Consider the following 15,683-nt stretch of genomic DNA (forward strand, 5'->3'; position numbering starts at 1 on the left):
GACTTTCCTCGGACAGGTCTTATAGCATCACTAGTCCTTGTCATGATGCCAATCTGTATCTAGAAATGAGATTAACAATAATAAGTTTTTACATCATTGCTCCTACATGGTCTTCCCTGTCTTCCATTTTATTTCTGATCTGTAGTTGTGCTCCAGCTGTGCTGTGACTCAGCAGACAACATCATCAACTAAATCTAGCTTTAACAGGGGGCATATATCATTGAAGGAATGTTGACCAAAGGCTGACAATTAAGAAATTCAGATCAGGTTAAAAATTGTAAGCCCTGTATCAGTGGTGAACTACAATCCCCAAGAGCGGCAACTAGATCATTTCTAGTTTCTTCAACGTTCCCCAAGCAACACTAATCTCCAAGGTTGTGATTAACTGAACACACCACATACAGGTAATGAACAGCAATCAGCCTCAAAGTAAATTACACAGAGCTAGTACGGGGGGAAGGTCCATAGCTCTAGAGGACATAGTTGGCCACCCTTGCAATATATACAGTTCCTTTCATATGCATATTGAAATTTACAGTGATGCCTTGGCAGTGCTACAGGTAATTTGGATTTTGTATTAGCAACAAAAGTGAACTTCCACGTTCAAGTTTATGACATACCTTCACTGGTTTATGTTCCTTCTGTTCCTGGTGTTTCTTTGAAAAAAAAGGCCTTTCTTTCCCTTTCTTTCACATCCCTAAATTTTATAAATGACTCCACTAATGATTTCCCAGCTATAACCAGAAAAAAATTAAGTTATTATCATTTTAGGAAAGGACAGTTAAGAAGATTTATTTAATACAAATATGTGTTTTACCCTGTGTAGACTGTATAGTTGTGCCAGTCAGGATGCTGGAACTGGTAGATGGAAGAGCTGCTGCCTCTTCACCAAGGGCAGGATTTCTAGACACAGTGCTGGTGATGTCCTTTAAAAACTTGATGTTTTTACCACATAGACTACAAAAGGCAGGACTGTCTGCCAAGAGGTGTCCACAGAAGGGACAGTACATCTGTAAAAATGACCCCATCAAATGTTTTAAAAAATTAAGATTCACTACAACCCACAGAAAATACAAGTATTTCACATCTTACATTAAGACTCTTGAAAGCACAGACATATATGCGCAACTCCCAAAAACATTACACTTAGATTTTTATAACCTCTCTTGCAAATACTTGTTTGACTATGAGAATGTTTTTCAATCAATTACTCAGAGGAAAATATTAAAATAAGATTACATATTTTATCTTAACTTTCATTATATATATGTATATAAACTGCATTGCATGCTACTTTTGATGTTTAGCAAAGGACAGAAATCGCTAAAACATTACGTTTTCATACTTTTCTCCAATTTTTTAAACCAGTTCTCTCTGAGCAAAGCATAAACCAAGCGTTCATAGTAATAAAAAAAGTAAAACTAACAACAGTTTGCACATTACCTTTATTATGAGGCGTGGTTGGTCTATCCTTGCCGGTGTTTTCAGCTGGTATCCAACTCTGTGTGTTTGCAACAAACTTGCCGTTTATTTTTCAAATCGAGCTCAACACTGCTAAGTTTGATGTGTCACATGGCCCTCTTCCTATTGAAAAAACAAAAGTTGTATCCAAGATGGCCGACTTCTAAATGGCCATCATGGTCACCACCCATCTTGAGGAGTTTGCCCCCTCACATAAACTAATGTGCCACAAACAGGACTTTAATATCACCAACCATTCCCATGTTATTACGGTGTATCCATATAAATGGCCCACCCTGCATTATCCATTTTTGATCTGCACACAACTGTTGCCGCGAACGTCGCACTCGCTTTTGTCATTGTCATGAGACACTCACAAAAAAAATCACGGTTTTGGTAACGGAGTAACGTAGCGTGCTTAAGGGACAGTAATGGTAATCTAATTACCTTTTTTGCAATAGTAATCCCATTACTTTACGCGTTACTTGGAAAACTTAATCGGGTTACAGTACTGACCATCTCTGCTTATGAATACAGATGAAAGGAAAATAGCAGCAAACAGACAGCAGGAAAGAGAGAGAGGCTAAGGTGATTTCAACTTCCTAACAAAACCATCTTATGAGAGCAAAGCAGAATATTTCAAGGGAATACCTCTGAATCTCTTGCACAATACTTTGCAAACAGTAACATTTTTTGGTCTTTTCAATGAGAACCCTTGTTACCCTTTGGATACATGAACAGGAAGATGGTGAATCATATCAGTAAGACCAGCCACAGTTGTTTAAACAGAATAAATGTTACGTCCTTATTTTGTGTTTGGTGGACTAAATGTCTGAAGAGAAGGGAAAAAGTGTCCTTTTGCATCCACCATGAATCACTAGCATTATACTGTCAGGGGGTCATTTATTCTGAAGTTCTGCATAAGTTCAAGGGGAAAATAAAGTCATGGAGCAAAGAAAGAAGGATATTTCATTAAATTCACAATAACAGTTGCCTCAAGATCCTTTATTATGTAGGGTAAATACCCTATAATACACAGATGAAGCCTTACAAATATTTATGGTATGAGAGTAAGTTCACAAACAGTAATTTGTGGATGTTTTCCTGAAGTGATTTCTTCAGATTAGTGGAATATTTTGATGATATTATGAACTGTGGATGTTAATAGAATTATTTAAAAAATTTAAGTCGAGAAATGTTTTCAGATATTCAACAATTTGTGGATGCAGTTTGTGAAAACTGAATCCAGGACATAGAACACACTCCTCCTGCTGTGGTCATGACTCATAAAATCATGAATTGTGCAAATGAGGCTACGTCCACATGTACACGGGTATTTTTGAAAACAGAGATTTTCCGTTTTCGTTTTAAAAAAATAATCCCATCCACACATAAATGCAGAAATCAAGGAAAACGCTGCTAGGAACATGCCAAAGCAACAGGTGGCGATATATTCCTAATCGTGCAGAAATGTTGGCCAATCAGAAGTCTAGAAACCTCGGTGGGAAACAGTAAACAAAGATGGGGCATAAAAGCAGAACCGAGTCGTATGTGTGCAGGGACAGTAACTGTGTGTGTATATGTAAGCATTTAAACACTGCAGAGAGTACAAGTAACAGTATTGTAGAAATTCATTTCACCGAAACAATAACGTGGCGCACAGTGTGATGTCAAAAAAGGCGCACACCTTTGACGCTGCGTTTTTCCTCATCCACACGTAAATTCAAAAAACTTGAGTTTTCGAAAATATCCACCCTGGCAGGCGTTTTAGAAATCTCAGTTTTCAGTGACCGAAAAACGTAGTTTACGTGTGGACGAAAGGTGCGAAACGCATAGAAAAATCTGCGTTTTCAAAAATACCCGGGTACGTGTGGACGTAGCCTGAGATTAAGTGCTCTACACGCTGTTAATTGCAAGATTCTACTTCATTTGAATTAACACCTGTTTTTTCTTTGCAGTAGATTTGATCTTGTCAAAGGTAAGGGACTGATAGCCTCAAGCACAGCACGTCATATGGAAATGAGTCAGTATTATTCAGTGCTTAGTCTAAAAGAGCATTTATAATAAAATTGGGCTTACTGTTTTTTCACTCTTTATTAACAGTTCCAACTTTACTTTGTTGTTTTTCTGATGGAATAAAGTGAAGTCGGAACTAATTACACTCTGATTTGGTGTTTATTTACTTCATGTTTTATTCAAACTTTGAGTCTGATTTTTTTTTTTATTTACTTATTTTGCCTCATAAAGGGTCCATGGTTATTAGAATGGGCCCTATAACAAGACTGCATTTTCTCCATGCATAGAAGAAGTTGAGTTGTATTGTTTGCTTTTCAGATTGTTGCACTTATCTGGTGGTTTTATTTCATATAGGGGTGTTAGGATGTGTTTTTGAGTGATTGTACATTTGCTTTTAGGTGATTGCTAAGATTTAATGGTGGGTTCTTTAAAATTCTGAGAATATTCCAGAAGTTGGTTGTATTTTGCATTTGCTATAAATTGTTTAGGATGTTGGTGCATTCCATCATTCTGACATTCCTGCTCAGGTGGAGCAGATGCTGCAGATGGAAAGACTGGACTTGGCATGTGACTTTTCCACATTGGCAGCAGGTGGTCACAACTCTTCTGCTTTTGTCGGAGCAAAACTCGCATTGCCTCCTGCTTTTGGTTTTAGAGCCTGAAGAGGGGCCTGCAGCAGCAGCACCCTGCGCACTTCTCACCAAATCTGCTGTGAGTGATGAGTGGGGAAGGTAGCCTCTCTTCGCTATCTGTGGCTGGACTAAGATCTCTCCCACCTCCTCAATGTACAGCCTCCTCTTGTGTGATTTGGCCTGCTGCCATGATGGGTCAATTTCGTTCCACAAGACGTAGCCATTGTAGAGGGAGACATCAAGGAGGTGGTGGAATAGGGCCAATGGCCACCGTGCTGTGTGCCTCCTGCATGAAGAGGTGGCGACAGCCTAACATAAAAAAACCCCCAAAAAAACAAATACATTAAACCTATGTCTATTTTTACACAAGAATAGATGAGCAAGAATTAAAAAATGTAGTGCGTAAACTGATAGGTAATGACACCTACCTTATCAGGTTGTCGACACCTCCCTTACATTTGTTGTACTCAGTTATTATTTTGGCTTTCTCTTGGCGTCATCGGTTATGGAATGAAGTCTGGTGCTTTGTGCTCAGCAGGAGGATGTTTGTTTTGTGTCGGGGGACGTAAGACACCAGGGTGTGCGTCTTTGTGAAGGCGAAGATGTGTCCCTGGAGCCCATCTGTCATCTCCAGGACCACCCTCATCCCCTGGTTGACCTCCACCTGTTTGCCAGCTGCTTTGCCTGTGTAGACTTGCACTTTCCAGGCGTATGACGTCTTGACATCGCATAGGGCCCAAACCTTCAGGCCATACTTAGCAAGCTTTTTTGGCATGTACTGCCTAAATCCGCACCTGCCTTTGAATGGCACAAGTTGCTCATCCACACACACGTCTCTGTCCGGGCAGAACAGCATCTTGAGGCGGTGCACCCACATGTCCCAGACTTTGCGTATTGGAGCCAGTTTGTCACCACAGCGTTGGGGTCGGGAAAGTTTATCATCGAAGTGCAACGCCCTGGTGATGTGAAGAAATCTTTTTACCGACATGGTGGCCTGGAAAATTAGCCATCTGGTTTTCTCACTAAAGAGGCCTGCGCAATGACTCGTTTCTTGAAACGGTACACACCGGACAAGATCAGCAGTCCCACATAAGCCCTTATTTCATCCGTGTCCACGTCTCTCCATTCTTCGATCCTGCGTCTTCCTTGTAGATTTGTCATTTGTCATCAATGCAAATGTGCAGCACTATTTCATCTGTGAGAAACAGCGCAAAGCTGGGTCGCTAATTCGGGCAGTGGCATAATGTGTGGGTCCCGGGATAAGTTCCGTGGCTGCGGGGACATAATGGAACGTTTCGGCATTTGTGGGAGCCCACACAATTCTTCTATTCTTAGACGTCCACTCTGCTGGCTCTTCATCTCTCTCTCCGCTCTCAAAGTCCGACGGACACTCCTCCAGATGAACTGGACTCCAGCTTCTTTCCGTTTCCACCTCTGATACATTTTCTGCTTCATCCCCATTATCCTCAGATGAAGACAAGAGCCATTCTCGGAGGATGACGTGGAGCCTAGAGCAGGGCGATATGGCCAAAAATATCTATCACGATATATATTTGAACATTTGCGATAACGATATAACTGACAATATAATTTCTGCAAGACAAAATACAACTCACAACTTTACAATACAATACAATACAACAACTTTACTAGTGCAAAAAAACACCCATCCATTTATTTTCACTTAAACAAGCAGCTGTTTTTTATGTGCATTAAAGCTATATAAAAAATTTAACAGTGCAAATGCAAATTCCTTACTGTAAGTTTAACCAAAAGGCATTTCCAGTAGAAATGGGCTGACATATCCTGAGCATAAGCATATGTAATATCCACTGAAGTTAAAAAGAGGTGCTTTGCAACATTAAACTGCAGTGTGCCAAATAAAAAAGTCATATACGTATTTTTATATTTCATATTCATTTTATATATTTCAGCATCCTGTCATGCGATTGCATTTGTCTCTAACCATCAGGAACCTTCACGTTAACTTTTATCGAGTGGAAAAGTGTTAGTGTTCATCCTCCAGCTTCACTATTTATATTATGCTAACATAGCTGTGTTGCTAGCGATCACGTAGAACATCATTATATACCACCTCGCCCAACTTCAGTAACCTTACAAACGTCACTGCTGTTTAGTTTTCTGTCTTCATTTATGTTGGAAGTGATAGCAGAGCTGTACGTTTGAATTGTTTCAGAAATCTCTCAGTCAGAACATGGTATATCATGTTTAGGTACCTAGCGAAACTAGCGAGCTAACTTCCACTAACTTCCTGCTAACTTCTAACTCCGTTAAATGTAATAAACTCTGTTTTCATGGATGCCTGGATGTTAAACTTCATAGTTACACCTGGTAAAGCAGCAATGCTGATCGTTTTATTAAAGATGAAAGAATTTAGACAGTTTTTAACTCTCAGTGATGCTGCAGTGTTCGTTTGACTTTGGGACGTGAATCGGACGGAGTTTAGGACCCAGATAACTCCCAGATTTACGAGCACCTTAGTCCGACAAACACAACAATAACGACGCCACGCTTGCATGTTCTACAAAAAAAAAAGCTTTGTTGTGTATCTGACGGACAAACACCAAACCAGTTCTACATCTCTGAAGTTGCCCAATTTTTACAAACCAATTCTGGTTCATCTGTTTTACTCAACAATCCGCTTTGCCCCTTCTCATTCTCTGTTGCCGCCGTGCTTTTTCGGCCATGTGCGTATGAAAACAAAGAAACATTTTACCCATATTCTATCGCGATATTTCATTTTCTTATCGTTGCCTAACATTGTACCGGTATTACCGTGAACAGTATAATATGGCCAGCCCTATGGCCAGCTGGTTTCCTTATCCGGGGAAACACCAAGGCGTTCCCAGGCCAGCCGAGAGATATAATCTCTCCAGCATGTCCTGGGTCTGTCCCAGGGCGTCCTCCCGGTGGGACACGCCCGTAAAACCTCACCCAGGAGGCGCCCAAGAGGCATCCTTGTCAGATGCCCGAACCACCTCAACTGGCTCCTTTTGATGTGGAGGAGCAGCAGCTCTACTCTGAGCCCCTCCTAAATGGCTTAACTTCTCACCCTATCTATAAAGGAGAGGCCAGCCTCCCTTCGGAGGAAGCCCATTCGATATTTTTTCGATACAAAAAATGTTCATGCCTTTTTAATTTGTCATTTATTAAAATTATAAATATATATTTTAACTCAAAAGTACAGTTTTTAAATTTAATGTTGCTAAAACAACAAAGTAATAAAAAATAAATCTATCTGATCTAGAAATCACTCATCTTTGGAAAAGAGAGTTTATTACAGAGAAATGGCTCTTTCCAAAATAAAAGCTATACTATACGCTTCTTCTGGCTATATTCTCAGCAGCATATTAAACATATCAGGTCCCCATGAGGAGGACTCATGTGCTAACGGCTGTCTAAATGACTCGGTAAAGTTTGTAGCATGCGTGCTTGTTGTTTTGTCTGCTTCCACTTGTCTTTGCCCTAGGATGATGTCGGAGTAAATGTGCAGTCATATTCGTTGTGTTCCCACTAGTGCTGTCAGCGTTAATCTCGTTGAAATGACGTTAACGCCACAACACAACAAATCTCCTTTAACGAGCCATCGCGGATTGCCCCGTGCGTGGGGCTGGACGGCGTCAACACGTTAACGAGCTAACTGCGCTAACGCACTACTTGCCACCCATGTAATTGAGCATTGCGTGGCACATCCGACATACTGTTTTACTTTTGTCCATGACGCGCTTACCTTCAGGGTCATACGTCACATGAAGACCAAAATAGTTCCAAACGCCACATCTGAATGAGGGTGGGGGAGGTTCAATTTGCCATGTTGCAAGGAGAGCTTCACTTCTGTCTGCTAGCTTGCCCTGCGCTCAGTGATTCTGAGTTCGACTACTCCGCCTAGGCTGCACTGTCGAGCGCAGATCCACTGAGCGCTCAACACAGACAGCATCGTCAGAAGAAAAGTTGATAAAATAAATTTAAAATTTTGTATTGTTAGACAGATATGCGTACCGAACCGAAAGCACTGTATCGAACGGTTCAATATCGATACGAGTATTGTTGCACCCCTAATATGTATGTATATGTATGTATATACATATATAACTATACCACACACACTCATCTGCAAAGATGAGTAGAATCCTTGTTCGCCACCCTCCTGGGTGGAGCAATACGTCTCTGGAAAAACAAACCCACTGGATTTACCTTCCAAACGTCGTTTAAGTATCCAGCTGTCTCTCGCACCCAACAAATGTCCCAACAAAGTAAAAACACAACTGGAGAATGGGATGCAAGGTAAGCAAATCCCAACAAGTCTGTAACTGTGAAAACCTTCACACTTAGGAAAAAAGTTCTTATTCCCTCCGGTACTCCATGCACTCAGTGCTCTGCCTTGCTGGCTATCTGCTCTGCTGCAGTTCTTCTTCTTGCCGCATAACGCAGTGCAGGACAACTTTAGCACCATTACTGCCCTCTTTTGGATATAATTGGTACTGCATACATTAAACATTACAAACTAAACAAACTGGTTTGAACTGCAGTGGATAACCTTGAGAGGGTTTCATATGTATATGTTTCTAGGGAATTTAACGTTTGTAGAGAATATTCCTTCAGCTGTGTTGTCTGCAAACTCTGCAGGATACACATCTCTTCATAAATTGTCTGCATCACTTCCTTTTTCATCAATATATTTGTGTCCTTTTTCATCAATATATATATATGTTTTAGTGGGTGTATATATTTGTGTTTTAGTGGGTGTATGACTAGTGCTGGATCTTTCAACTGGCTGATCTTCTCCTCCAGAATATTAGTCCTGTGAAGTTCGATGGTGACACAGACAACATCATATGATGCAGAACCCGTTGCTTCATCGCTTATAGATGTATCTAGAGTACTGACTGCTGTGTTTGTTAGAGGAAATGTAATGGATGTGATGACCAGACCATGTTCTCCAAACTGGAGGCATGGTTCATGTATTACAGTGTCATCAAAATGACAACCTAGAGGCGCTACAAGGTAGAGCCCAATCATTAACCTCAAATGAGTCCAATACATCTTCATCAGTATTCCTAAAATCTGATGATGGGATCATGACAGTTTGAGAAGCTTTCTCATCTCAATTCAATTCAATTCAATTCAATTCTCAATTCTCCTTGATGTGAGTCAGTCAGTTGTGTAACATTGTTCACATGTGTTTTCCCTCTATCATAAACTTCACCATCATCTTCATCAGTGGAAAATCGCATATGTTCTTTTTTTCTTAGAAGCAAATAACTCCTCATGATCAGGTTTCTTCTCATTTTCATTAATGCGCATCTTTTCCATCAATTTTTCAGGCAAAGAGTTTTGTTCTTAATTCTTTAGTTACTGGTGCTTAAAAGTTAAAGGCACTTGATAAACTTTACTTACTTGTGCCATTGTTTTCCAAGCCGAAGCATCTGGCAGCTCTCTGATCAACATATGCTGGGATGTAACCAGACAGGGTCTTCACTGTGGCATCAATCTGTAATAACAGATATTTATTACTGTACAGAAATACAAATTACTGCTTTCACATCACATGTTATTACATATATTAATGGTACATCAGAATAAAAATGTATATACTTTTCACAGGTGTTTTGATAATTGTTTATTATGTCATTCTATGAAATCTGTTATTATTTTAGTGTCAGCCATCAGTCTTTAGCATTTATTCTTATCCTTGCTTTAAATTGAAGCCAAATATCAATATAAACACAGTTTGATTCATTTATTTTTAGATAAGCAAGGAAACATTGTGCTTTATTGGTAAAGTCATCAAATAATATAGTGACCTATTCAATAAACCTGGACCCTACATACAACTAATAGATTAAGTAGCAACATTTAATAACTCTTGTCATAACAACGGCCCAGTTTTCTATAGCTGGTTTCCTTGTTTTACATTATCCATCTTATACAGGCTGATGCAGATGCAGCCTACCATTACGTCCTTAAGCAGTAAGAGACAGAAGTTGTAAAACTGCTATGATTGGTAACTTCACATGAAGTGAGTTTTACAAATTTACCCATAGAGAGAGTAGTTCTGTGTTCTTGTAGCATTTACAAGAGACAGTCCTCAGGTACATCGTGATTCCCGAAGAAATCTTGGAAGTGGGCTATTCCGGTTTGTGTCCAATTTGAAAGCAGCACATTGCAAGTTGCCACTGCCAGTTCTCAAGAGCGTGGGCTCTCCAGACCTACCATGCAATTGGATTTCTGAACACAACACGTTTTATGTTCTTGCAATAAAAAATAATAATCTAATCTTTTTTATGTTTGTACAGTATATGATCACATTCGTACAATATAATATTTATATTGTAAGAGCATGAAAGTTTTTTTTTATAACATGATAAGTATGTATATTGTAATAACGTGATATTATGTTGTTGAATGTGAAAAGTATATTGTACAAACATGAAAAGCATATTGTTCGAACAAAAAGGTTTTCTCATTATAATGCGATATAGCTCTTTTTTTCTTTGGCCTGGGTGGCAGCTCTACGCTTCCATAAAGAATGGAAATGAGATCCCATAAATCTTCTCTATGTACACACAGGTGGCATGACACTGCCTAATTTGAATAAACAGCTGCATTTAATTACAGGCCCCTTTTAACACTGTCAGATCTAATGAAGTGAATGAAACATAGACATTAAAAATCTCTAACACTACTTTTCCCACATTGTTCACAGTCCAATGTGCATGTTATATTCTGTCACATTTAAAAACTGAATCTAAACCAGTTGCATCAATTAAACAAACTGCTTGTTAGTTTTGGTTTGGGTGAAAATAAGAATTCTATTTTCACTACATAAAGTCTCCACATGGTTAGAAAATGAAGATGTACCTACTACACTGCTCTGTGTGCCAAAATTGTGAAGTACAATTTGCTGCTGTAATTTACATTAAGTGCCACCTAATGATTCATGCAAAAAGCTCACATAGTTCTACTGCTGTGTCAACTGTGAGCACCCTGAACACTAGCAGAAGTATCAGCGCATGTTTAGGGTCAATAGCAGTCAGTTTGGAGATGTGAACTAGAGGAAATAATTCAACCAAAAGGTGCTCTTTAATATCTTTTATTATAGTGCCTTCTTTTTCATACATATTTAAGCTGTTGTGTATCTTTTTAAACTAATGCACTGGCATAAAAAAAAGATAAATCTTGAAGATTTGGGGGAATTTTAGATGATTCCTTCTGACAGCAGCACAGACAAAGGATGCTCTTCCATAAATTATTCTGTGTTAACTATAAATTACTTAAATTTTTTATAAATGCTATCCACTGTACAGATGTTTTTGTGCTGATTTATGTGTGATCAGATCAGACATCTTGTTAATACTTGCTTGTTGATTAGGTAGATGTAAGAACTTTGACTGGGATTATATAATTATATTATATCATGGATAAGGGACACAATGTGTTTTGTATTGGAACATACACTACCAGTCAAGTTTGGAGACATCTTCTCATTTAATGGTTTTTCTTTATTTTACATTGTAGATCTTCACTGAAGGGATGAAAACTATGAATGAAAACATGAATTTATTTCATAATTTTTTTGTTAACTACATAACTCAAAACATGTTTTATATTTTGTATTCTTAAAAATGACCACCCTTTTCTTTGCTTACTGCTTTGCACACTCTTGGGATTCTCTCAATGAGCTTCATGAGGTAGGCACCTTATTTTCCAACAGCCTTGAAGGAGTTCCCAGAGATGCTGAGCACTTGTTGGCCCTTTTGCCTTCACTCTGCAGTTCATCTCACCCCAAATCAGGGGTGTCAAACTCCAGGCCTCGAGGGCCAGTGTCCTGCAGGTTTTAGATATCACCCTAGGTCAACACACCTGAATCAAGTGATCAGTTCATTACCAGGCCTCTGAAGAACTTCAAGACATATTGAGGAGGTAATTTAGCCATTTAAATCAGCTGTGTTGGATCAAGGACACATCTAAAACCTGCAGGACACTCGAGGCCTGGAGTTCGACACCTGTGCCCTAAATCATCTCAATTAGGTTTAGGTCAGGTGACTGTGGAGGCCAGGCCATCTGGTGCAGCACTCCATCACTATACTTATTGGACAAGTAGCCCTTACAGACCTCCTCCTCCATGCTTCATGGTAGGAACCATGCATGTAGAAACTATCTGTTCACCTTTTCTGGCACAACGGGTGGAACCACAGATCTCAAATTTGGACTCATCAGACCAAAGCACAGATTTCCACTGGTCTAAAGTCTGTTCCTTGTGTTTCTTGGCCCAAACAAATCTCTTCTGCTTTTCCTAAGTAGTGGTTTCTTAGCAGGTAGTTGACCATACCCATATGGAAAAGATATATACAAACTTTATAAATCTTATAAAGTTTGTATATATCTTGTGTGAAACTTGTATGAAAAGCATACAAGAGTGAAAACAGATATAAGAGCCCTTGAAAAATTATATAAATAAAACTTGTATGTTTTGGATACTTACTAAAACAATATATGAAAGTAATGAGAAAGTGGCCACTTCCATGAGTAAATCATATAAGCCTTATATGATTCACTATATGAAGTAGGCCACATCTTATGCAAACCATTACAGGTGACTACATAATGAAGCTCACTGAGAGAAGGCCAAGGGTTTGCAGTGGTGTCAACAAAGCAAGGTGCAGCTACTTTGAGGAATCTAAAATATAAAACATTTGGTGATATGTTTCTATTTTTTTCTGCTACATAATTCCATATATCTTGCTTTATATATTTGCTATACTAACTGGTCCATGACTGCCAGTACAGTTCCTTAATACGATGCATCATAACTGAACTTTCAATCCGTCCCCTGTTTGTCTCTCTAATCATTTTTTTTCTTTTCACACCTACAACATACAGGAGATATGTCACTTAACTCCACCTCAAACAATTTTCTGGACTATTTTTGCTCCTACAGTTCACCGAAATTCATTCCGTTCTATGCAGTGAGATTCATCCTCCTACTCACTATTTCTGTTCGTGTTTTTTATGTGGGTCATCAAAGATGGCGAAGGCAGCGCTCCTTTAAAACAGCGAGCCACTCTGACATCTTCACCTACCACGTGGCTGCCATGGAGCTGATCTGGGTCTTGGGGTGCTTCCTCATCTATTATGGCGCATACACTAATCACTTAATGAGTGAGACTGTAGGATCATATGCTTCTCGTGTTGCTTATTGTGGAGAGATATTTTTCCACATCCTGACCTGTGTAGAGCGTTATCTGGCTGTTGTTCACCCCATCACCTACATGAGTCTAAGAAATGCCCGTGGGGTCAGGATCAGAAATATCACCATCGGCTGTGTTTGGGTGCTGAGCTTTGGACTGACATGTGTTAAAGTTTTATTACCTCCTAATTACCAAACTGTCCCACTGTTCTGCATTTTGGTTCCCTCCATAATAATCATATCTTTCTGCAGCCTCTCTGTTCTGTGTGTGTTGATTCGCCCAGGGCCAGGGGAAGCGGCTAGGGAAAGGGAGACGTTGCACCAATCAAAGCTGAGAGTTTTCTACACCATCCTGGCTATAACCTGTGCTGTGTGGCTATGGGTTGTTGGTTTTCTTGTATCAAATTCTCTCAAGCAGTCACTTCTGCTGAGCAGCACTGGCAGGTGTTCAATGTTGATGTACATGGTTTGGTTTAACTTGCCCAGCAGTTTGGTGTTACCTCTGCTATATCTGCATAGGGCAGGAAAACTCTCATGTTGTAGTTGTACCAACAAGTAAAGACAACCACAGTCATAGTGTGTGGTGTGTGTGGTGTAATGTGTTTATATCAGTGTGTTTTAGGCTGCTTTTTAAAGAAGGGAAACTTCCATCTTAATCTAATTTTTGGGAAGAAAAGCCATATTTCATCAGCTGCATACATAAGAAAGTGATTATAAGGTACATACTGGGTTGATCATGTGTCGTTATAAAGTGTGGCATGATTGACATAATTATGTTAAAACTTTGAAGAAGGTTCTGGGTTGATGGATCAGTTTGCCATATTGATTTAATTCTTTGTTTGAATGGGGAAAAATGCAAAACAAAATAAATGATTTGTCTTCCAAAAGTACACATGTCACATACAGAATAATGGCTGCTCTCTATGTAAATGACGGCACAAATCATCTTTACTGTTTGTACAGTGCTTGTTGGTGGTTTGTGTTTGCTTATATGATTTATTATATAACTTGCCGAGAAGTGAAATTAAGCTTTAACCACACACGTTGATATGATCTTATTGAACTGTGTACTCGCATAAGGCCTGCCATGTAGAAATCATTCATAAGCCTGGAAACTTGCGGGCCTGAGATATGACAGAACATTCTCTTCCCAATTAGTATATTGTTGAAAACACATGATTGTACCAAATTCCCTAGATAGGGCTTTTTAAGGGAGGTTTTTTTTACCAGCACATGTTCTAAGCAATTAATTATACATTATAGTGTAATATATTTGTATTTTAAACAGTACTGCAGTGTAGAATACTTTTCTGAAAATAAGTAACCAGCTGAAATCATGAAAGACTAAAAATAAAAAAATAATTTAATGCATCTTATTTGTCAATGTTTTTTTCCAAAAGCTCATTTGCTAGTTCTGGGAACTGGTAGCTAATGTCTGCGTCCAAATGGCAGAATGAAACTCAAATCCATAGGGGAAGTTTCTAATTATGTAGTTATTATTATTGAGGGTTGTAGGAAAGCATATTGCTAGAAAATGGGCCTGGCTATAAATTATTACCCATGCTAATGCTTGCTAATGAAAGCTTTGCCTAATTCCAGCTTCAAAGCAGATTGTGTTTAGCTCTGTACTGTATGTGATGAAGATTCTGTGGCAGGATTAGTTGTTTTTTTTTGTTTTTGTATTTACAGTAAATATTGTAAATAGACTTCTGTTGACTGAGCTGGTAGATGTAGGGGTCAAACAGCTTCTTCCTTTAAAATCTTTTTCTCTTATTAGGTTAGGTAAGAGGCCTGTATTTTCTTTCGGATTTTTTTTTAATGATAGGTAACTTAGGTCTGTTCATTTTTACAATGTTTTGTTTGTTGTTTTGGCCATGTCCATCTTAAGGTTTCTGAACATCATGCATAAATACAATTTTTGGTTGCTGAGAAACTGCAAACTTTGTGGCAGCTTTGGTTCTTCCTTGGGAGCAGGGAGTGGGGGAGTGATTTTTTTTTTCTTTTGCACTTTAGTTCCCCCTAGACTGAGGCTTAACAGGTGGTAGACAGTGGATCTCTTAAATTTGACATCTCTGAACCAATGTGTCATGACTTTTGTCTTTCCATGCATCACACCTGCATCCCATTAAGTAATATCTGTAGGAAGGCTGCAAATTATTGAGATTTTCTATTGCACCTCACATGAGCCTATCTTAAACACTACTGAGAGTTGTCTGGTATCCACCTTTTGATTTTATTTTATGCTGTTACCAAATTAAAATAATCAAAAATATCTACACTATCTACTTCCCAAATGAGGTCTCTTATCATCGGATCATTTTCACTGCCTTGTTTATCTCTGCTATTTATCCCCTTTTCCAAAT

The 15,683-nt window shown here is 39.0% G+C and overlaps 1 protein-coding gene across 1 annotated transcript; it reads left to right on the top strand.

Annotated features, from left to right (window-relative positions):
* Positions 1 to 9,230: 9,230 nt before the first annotated feature.
* LOC146523070 (uncharacterized) lies at positions 9,231 to 14,536 on the top strand. The gene has a single exon (XM_085155524.1). The coding sequence runs from the start codon at positions 13,019 to 13,021 to the stop codon at positions 13,877 to 13,879; it is 861 nt and encodes a 286-aa protein (XP_085011650.1). The 5' UTR covers positions 9,231 to 13,018; the 3' UTR covers positions 13,880 to 14,536.
* Positions 14,537 to 15,683: the final 1,147 nt, after the last annotated feature.

This window comes from Neolamprologus multifasciatus, chromosome 3, assembly GCF_963576455.1.
Source record: "Neolamprologus multifasciatus chromosome 3, fNeoMul1.2, whole genome shotgun sequence".
NCBI lineage: Eukaryota > Metazoa > Chordata > Actinopteri > Cichliformes > Cichlidae > Neolamprologus > Neolamprologus multifasciatus.

What these genes read in the sequence shown, in the direction of transcription:
- LOC146523070 (XM_085155524.1), top strand. Translation starts at nt 13,019, where the DNA reads ATGTCACTTAACTCCACCTCAAACAATTTTCTGGACTATTTTTGCTCC.